At 51.2% G+C, this 8,069-nt stretch overlaps 1 protein-coding gene across 8 annotated transcripts in view; it reads left to right on the top strand.

The window, feature by feature from the left end:
- The first annotated feature begins 266 nt into the window (after positions 1-266).
- Positions 267-8,069, top strand: part of RGMB (repulsive guidance molecule BMP co-receptor b) — a 99,603-nt gene continuing 91,800 nt past the window's right edge. For 4 of the 8 annotated variants that reach the window (XM_082458166.1, XM_082458167.1, XM_082458168.1 and 1 more), the window contains exons 1-3: positions 267-714; positions 1,680-1,755; positions 4,978-5,243. In XM_082458166.1, the coding sequence (XP_082314292.1) occupies positions 1,751-1,755; positions 4,978-5,243 (271 nt within the window). In that variant the 5' untranslated portion in view covers positions 267-714; positions 1,680-1,750. Of the gene's footprint in view, positions 715-1,588; positions 1,756-1,809; positions 5,244-8,069 lie in introns of those variants that run through there. The other 4 variants (XM_082458164.1, XM_082458161.1, XM_082458162.1 and 1 more) reach the window with 4 other exon arrangements.

Raw genomic sequence — 8,069 nt, 5'->3', positions numbered from 1 at the left:
AGCTAGAGAAAGCGGTAGAAGGGGGGACAAGGGACCGCATCTGTGCCTGTGCCGAAGCGCAGAGCAGGAACAACCTGCACACGTTCACTGCCGCCCTGCCCCGGCGAAGGCTGGCACACTCACCAAGCGGGAATGGGCTGGTGCCGCGGGTGGGCAAAAGCAATGCGGCCGGTCTGGAGGGCGGCGCGGAGGGTGGCGCTGGCAGCGTGAAAGGCTCTTTGTGCAGGCCTTAGGGGTGGAGGTGTACGTGCGAGAGGCGCCAGCGGAGCGGGAGCCGGGGGCTGGGGTTCTGGGACACCGCTACCTGCCACTCCGCAACCGCGCTGGAAAGATCCGGGGTGTGCCGGCAGGGGGAGATGTGGAGGGGTGGGGTGGAGGCCCCTAGGTTTGGTCTTTGATTCCGGAGGGAAGAGAGAGCAGCTTGGAGAAAGCAAGACGGAATCGAGGGATTTGCCTCCCGCCCCCTCCCCGAGGTAGCGGAGACATCGCGGCAGCCGGAAGGGCGCAGCCGCTCGCCGGGCGCTCACGCAGCAGTCGGGGAACGGGGAGAGCAGCCCCCGAGGCGGAGCCTCCCTCCTGCCTCGGGTTACCGCCGCCCCGACCTGGGGAAGAGAAGCGGACGCCGCGCTGGCCCCCTCAGCGCCCCGGCCGTGTGGCTTGCGGCTTATTTTCCCAGCTGGCAAGCGTCGCGCTGCAGACAAGGGAATGCCTGTGGTGAGTTGTTTATTTTGTTGAAGTTTGCGGTGGGCTAGAGGGACGTGGGGGGCGAGCGGCAGTCAGCGGCCGGGACTATTTTGTTTAGGTCTCCGTCCACCTGTGTGGTATAAATCTGCCAGCCTCGGGGCGGCGGGAACCAGGGTGAGAAAACCCCAGCCCTCCAAAAGGCCCCTTCTTGCCCCTTGTAGACCTAGGACCACCTTTGCTTCTCCACTCTTGGAATCGGCCGGCTCCTAGCTAACACTACCCCCACGCCCCTGATCAGTGCTTCCCGCCCCCGCTGCGCACAGGGCTGGCGCTCCAAAGGGGAGTCAGCGCCCACTCCCCGGGGACAGCTTGCTATTGAAGTTCCTCCCCGGTACCCTCCCCCGTTCCTTGAGGATAGGGGAGCTGAGGACTTGATACGAGGGGCTCTTGTGAAATTAGTGGGAACTTGTTTGGGCTGCTTCTGGCATGAAGTCGGTTCAGGGGCGTCGGGTCAGCCCATTAGAACAAACTGGGATTTGGGTTGGCCAGAGTTTCCCAGCCTAGAGGCTGGGGGGAAGTAAGCGGTTGGCTCCCCGCGGAGCTCAGAGGAACCCCCGGGGCTGATGGCAGTCGCGGCAGCGGCTGCGTTTGCCTGGAAGAAAAGCCTAAATACATTAGCGAGCTGGTAAAGCTTTTAAGGCCTTCTCGGGAATGAGTGGCTGGGTAATGAGAGGTTAATTTTGTTTGGAAGGGAAGGCTGCGCTGGTTTCCTGAGATAAATGGACAGGAAGCGCATTACCTCCGCGCGCTGGCAAGCGACTCCCAAATGCTTTTTGCACCTGCCGCTTTGAGCGGTGCGAGCCGCGGCTGAGCCCGAAGGGACCGCGGGGGCCGGTTGTGTACGCTCGGGTGATGAGCCCCACGCACGCCCCGGGCCCTCTCCTTCCGGGGGCGCAGCGCTTACCGTGGCTCTGGGACTCTTCTCTCATACCCAGGTCCTGCGTGTTCCGGAGCTCAGGGATCCCTTGATCCCGCCAAGCCCCCTCCAGGAGCGGAAGGGTTAAGAATGATGTAAGTACAATACACAAGCTGCTTGCCGCTGGGCTGTCGGACTCCGGGCTCCTTCACCCCTGCCTTGCGTAGGGTGGACTGGGGAGCAGCAGGGGAACCTTTACTCAAAAATGGGTTGCACAAATCGCAACCCCGGGTCTGATTCCTGGCTCCTCTGCCTACGGTGATCTGTTAGAGACCTCGTGTTAGATTTCTGGAAATGGAGATTCTGTATATTAACAGGGGAACTGTTAAGACATCATGTAAAGAGGTTCAGGAAAAGAAACCACATCTTGTTTAGAATCCATTAATGTTGCTGGCATGTGTTTTAATTCTACCCATTTTGCACGGACGCTTTGCTGTGTCCCCTAATTATACTGCTCCAGTCTCATCTTTTTTTCCTGAAAACAAAGAAGCAGGAGGAAAGAGTACAAGTGGCAAGAAACAGGGTGGATTTGTGAGTTGTGCAAGCTGTCACTTCACGATTTTTTTCCTGATTAAAATATAAAAACTTTTATAAGTCATCGATTTTATGTTTGTGTTCTAGCTCCCTCCCCAGATTTTTCTTTGTAGAGTCTTAAAATCCTCCTTAACTTGCAGCATACTAGCTGCGGGAGTGGATGCGCTGTAAGTGACCATTCACTACGCTCTTGCTTCCCAAGCTGATTCGGGATCCTGCTCACAGTCCGAATTTACCCCGCCAATGTGTCAACTAGACTAATGTCTTGAAAATAGGAACCACTTTGCGGTTTAATTGTGAAAATTAACATTTTCCTCTAGCAGGCTGAACACTTTATGCAGCAATAAAAAGTGAATTGTTAGGCGTATAAATATTAAGCTTGTCAAATTTTACAACATAGGAGCAGTAAAGTGCCTTAGAAGAAATGAAGTTTTTCCTCTAAAGAACAACAGCTCCATTTCAGGACACCACGATTTGCAGTGACTCGAGGGTGCCCTCTGTTGATAAAATCTAGAGCATCGGTGTACTTAAGGAGCAGGATGTAGGAGGGAGAAGAGGAAAGGGGGGGAAATCATAGAAAATCAGGAGTGAAAAGACTCAAACTAAACTGAATTTGTTCCTTAACTCTTGGTTATATGTTTTAAAGTATGGTCAATAAAGTAGGATGCTTCTTTCATAGGGGTCGAATTAAATCTTGGGTTAAGGAAGAAGAAACATCTTACTGTTAGTCTTTGCTAGCAAAATACTTTGAAAGATAGTGTTCACATTTGATTACTATTTAAAAGACACTTACCAGTATTTCATTAACTTGATTTCATTTGTAATATGTAGTAATTGTAAGAGAGTAAATTTTTGATTTAACAGTATTTACAACACAGTATCATCTAAAAATCATATCAGATAACTCCCCCCAAAAAGTCATTTCTCCAGGCAACTCTGAAGCTACTATTAAGCATATTATAGATACACACAAGCTTTGGATTATATCTTGGGCAGTGAAAGGTGTGTTTACCACTTGAGTCATCATGGTACGTAATAAGTAAGTAATGAAAAGTTGCAGTAAAAATAGATAGGCATCCTTCATTAGGGACCTAGTGGTTTGTATAATTCAGAATGCGTCTAATGAGTAAGCTGGAGCGTTGGAAGGTTTGCCCTCAATTATCCTGGTCCATTGATTAGCACTTTTTAACATGTGGAATATTAACACGTCCGTGGTTGATACGAAATTCCTAATTAGAGATTCTAAGTAATGTAGCAGGTAAGGTTGCAGACTGTGACTTGGATATCAGTGAATTTAAAATGGCAGCCCTTTGCCGTTTGGGGAAGGGCAAAGACAAGGGCAGTACGAAGTGGCTCCCGGCCTTTGAGGCCATTCTTGAGATTAGATACCACTTCACACCTACTCATAACAAATTAGAACCTATCATCAACCTCACAACATGCTTTCCTGTATCTCCACTGGCAACCTCTTTTCTGGCAGACAATTGGTTTTCCCTCATTTTTGGATCCATTCAATCGCAAAAGTAGAAACCGACCTGCCATTGAGTTAATTTGCTAATAGACGATGAAATTTTGTGGAAAAGCCACTGAGCAACAAGAAATCATGGCATAATTACTCTACACTGCATTAAAAACTCACTATCCTCATTAATCTAATTACACCGTAGCCGAACACGTTGAAGTTCGCCCGCTCTCAGACCCCTCCCCGCAGCTTTCAGGAAGGGAAATGTCAAAGGAACAAGAACACCGGAGCCTCGCACGGCTGCCAGCGAACTCCGCCGGGAGCTGGCGGGTACCCTCCCAGCCCATCCGATTTGTTCCGGACCTTGGGTCACATTCGGATTTCCAACGCGACTGGGTGCTAGCTTTACCAAAAGTCCGCAACAGGCTCGGAACGCGGTTCCGCAGATGTGATTGGCTGCGAAGGGACCTGCCGCAAGGCTCAGGGTAAAAGCGCCCGCTTCCTCCAAGGAGCCGGAACCGTAGCTGGAGCTGGAGGGACAGAGTGGGGATGATGAAAATAAAATTTTTTAATAAAAGTCATGGAGGGAGGTTGAACCTGATCACATTAATTCAAGGAGAGGTCAAAGGCCGGTGCCTTTGTAACGACGCCAGGACAAAGTTGCTGTCGCCTGTTTCTATTGGGCGCGAGGAAACAGTAAATCGCAGAAGGGGGTGGAGGGGAGAGCAGAGGAGGGAGCCAGAGGGAGGCTGGACCCGGGCGCGAAGGACAGGGCTCGCAGCGGGCGGACGCGGAACTCGAATTACACTGGGCAGGCAGAAAGAGGGAGGAGGCACGGGGGGGCGGGCGCTTTGGGCCCTACGAGTGGCGGGCTGGGCCCAGAGCGCCCGCCTCTCAGCCAATGGAGCTAGAGGGAGGGGCGAGGCCGGGGTGGGGACGACTCGGATTGGCGGGTGTAGGGCGGGCGGGGCGGCAGTGAGGGGCTGAGATTGATTGAGCGCTGAGCTGACGCGCAAAGATATCCTGGCCGGCGGTGGCCGCTGGCGGGAGCTGGGTGCTCCTCCTGTTCGCTCACACCCGAGCTCCACGCCCGGTGAGCCCACGCTGGCCGCGGCCAGGGCACCCGCGCGCTGCAGGCCGGGCCTCGCACTCGCTTACGGTCTTTGTGTCTTCTCTCCCGCCCCTTCTCCCTCCGCCCGCCGCCGTCTCCGGCCGCCACGATGCCACTGCGCCCTGTTGCCGCCGCCGCCAACTCGCTCCGCCCGCGGCGCACTGCTCGCTGCGGCGGTGGCGGCGGCCCGTGTCCGACGCGGGCCTGAAGGAGGAAGAAGAGGAAGCGAGGCGCGTCCTCCGGCCCATGCCGCAGCCACGGCCCGGGACCCGCCACGGCGCCCGCGCCGCCGCCCTCGCCGGAGCCCACGAGACCTGCATGGACGGGCATGGGCTTGAGAGCAGCATCTTCCTGCGCCGCCGCCGCCGCCCTCGCCGCTGCCGCCGGGGCTGAGCAGCGCCCCCGCCCCCGCCTCTGCCCGCCGCCCCTGGCGCTGCTGCTTCTGTTGCTGCTCAGCCTCGGGCTGCTTCACGCAGGTATGAGGCGCGCGCGCGAGGGGAGCCAGCTCTAGGGCCGAGTGCTTTGTTCCCCGACACCCCCAGTCCCGTAGGCGCTTGCCGGGGCGGAAGGCGGCGTGGCGCGACGGGAAAGGCCTCACCAGCCCCTGCCATGCACCTTAGCTGGGCTCGCGGGGCGGCGGCAGGAACACACCCGCCGACCGAGCGGAGCGCCCAGGGCGCAGAGGAGGGGCCTCTTCCCCTCCCTCCCGCCTTCCCCGCCTTCCCCGCCTTCTGCTCGGACCGTTGATAAATCTCCCCTCCAACAGCCACTTATCAAAGATGTAGCGGGCGGGGGCTGCGCACCCGAGACAAATGTTCCGGATGCTTTATTGCTCTCTGCATTGGTGTTTACTGAAAGTCAGGCTGGGATCAGGTTTCCGCCGCCGCTGCCGCCTCCTCGGTGGGGTGACTAGGAAGCCTTGTGCTGCTTCTCTGGAGTTGGGGGTGGCGACGAGGCGAAGAAATCGCACCAGATGGAAAGATTTTCACCAGAGCTGGAAAACCTGGGGGTTAATCTCGAAGTAACTTAAACTTTTTTAAACTGGGACGTCTTTCATATTTGCGAAAGCTGCTTTTAATTCAGCTTTCAACCTCTTCGGAAAAACTCGTGCTTTGTGGCTAGCCGCGTGTTTTCGGGTTCCAGGAGAGGTTGACAGATGTCTTGCCTTCTGGAGGTTTGGCGCTTCCCCTATGGAAGCAGCGGTGGGAAATCTGTTCTCAGCGAAGGAAGACTTCTTCGTTCTTCTTAGCGAAGATGAGCCTTTTAGCATGTTTTAACCTACTTTTCTTTTTAAAATCGTTTCATTAACACGATGTTATATGTGAATTACATTTCAATAAAGCTGGGGAAAAAATCTAGGACCCTCTTTACAAATAAGTACCACTTCTAGGAGCAGGTCTAGACAAATAATTTTTTTAATACCAAATTGAAAGGTAATTTATCTTTTAGTTTGAGAACACCTAGAGCATTAGGTAAGTTTTCCTTCGAGATCTTTTTGTCCTGTATTTGTAGGACAGCAGTCACAACGCTCTGATCTGGAGAATACTGAACTTTAATGCCACCCATACGGAGTAATTTTTATTTATTTACTAAGTCATAGCAGCGGTGTTAAAAATCCAGTAGGTCTTTTAAGTAATGGGGAAAAAATGTGGCATTTGAGGAGGTGACTTAATTTACTTTGCGTAAATTTGCATTGTGATATAACAGCTGCATTTTAACACTGTCACTTGTGGAAACAGACCGAGGTCTTAATAGAGAGTGTAAAATAGCAAGTTTTACAATGATTAAGGTTTTAAATTAGTGACTTTAGAGCCTTAGAAAATAAAGTCAGTTTGCTTATGGTTACATGGAAAATTTTTTATGACGTGTCAAAAAATCTACTCAGGAGGGTTTTGTGTGAAAAAAATAAGTGTCCACAATGTCAAAGTGTAGGTTTCTTGAAATGGAAATTGAAGTGGTAGGCAGGACTGGGTCCCTCTTGACTACTTGGATATCGTTTCCTTTAGTTGCCATTGGGTCCTATAACAGGATTGGAATGTGGTCCTTGAAGATTTCTTCGCTGGCCCATGAAAGGCCTAAGAAGTTGGTTTAAAGGTTTAGAAAATTAAGGTGCCTTAGTTCTAGAGCTTGGAATGTGAAACTCCTCTCAGTATCCTAATGTGCTCACGCTGAAGTCACCATTAGATTCTACCCAGAGTTGCTGTGGTGAGTGATATCTGTGGACAGCTTGTTGGAATGGAGCAGTTAACCTGGTTATAGAAAAGAGGGCTCCTTTTTGAGAGATTTCTTTGAAGAGCAGTGCTATTGAAATGCAGGGGTTGTTTCTCCTCAGAGCAGGGAGCCTAGCCGAGTGCTCTTTGCAGATGGGCTACCATATGTTTTGTGCCTGGATCCATATAATTTGCCTCTGCACCCCATATGGCTCTGCATTTCACTTAATTCACTTCAGCATATCTGATTTCTTTTATTATAAACTGGTGATTGGGCTGCAGATTCACACGTGCAGTCCGGACGTTGAGGAAACTGTCTTGAATGGTGAGGTCTTTATGTCTGGATCATTAATGAAAGCTATAGACCCACAAATCCCTTAGTAGGTTTCATTTACCGGAATGAAAATACTGTCACATCATAGATGATCTGATTTGAAAAATAGATCTGTAGCTGCAGATTTTGAATTCTGCCCTTGGGAAATGAAAAGAATACTTTTATTCACTTTTTTTTTTTCCCTTAAGCAAACCTCTGCGCTTCCTGAATGGAGATCCAATATGGGAGTTCCTTGCTTACTCATACACTTCATGGCCTTCATGGCTGCATCCTTGAAATTGTTTCTGCTATGCATTGTCTTGGTATTTTGACAGGAGGCTTACTTTACCGCCTATAACAGGCAAAGTGTGCATTGTCATTATAAATTCATGAAGCCTGGATGTTTCTGGGTGTATGCTGCAAATTAGTCATTATACAGGAGCCTGTGATGGGGCTGAAACTGCTGACCCAAATGCACTTTCTCTCTAGTTAGCCCTCCTCCCTCCCATCATCTCTATTCAAAAAGTCTGTTAGAAACCTCATCCAATACAAAGGAACCCAAGGAGTTCTGTTTTATGTGAGATTTCTCAAAGGAATCAGCACCCACCTGCTATGAAAAAGGGACGGGGGAGGAAGGAAAGGAACAGAAAAGGAGCTGGGAATCTAAATTCTGCTTTTCTCTTCCTTTCTGAACAATTGCATCTGCATTTCCATGCTGGTCTTACTTCTGATATTTTATGACTATTTGAAATAATTATTAGTAAGTGTATGCTTGGCTA

The sequence above is a fragment of the Balaenoptera physalus genome (genome assembly GCF_965194825.1).
Source record: "Balaenoptera physalus genome assembly, chromosome: 3".
Taxonomy (NCBI): domain Eukaryota; kingdom Metazoa; phylum Chordata; class Mammalia; order Artiodactyla; family Balaenopteridae; genus Balaenoptera; species Balaenoptera physalus.
Note: the sequence above shows the minus strand (reverse complement) of the source record. Positions and strands in the feature narration are given on the sequence as shown.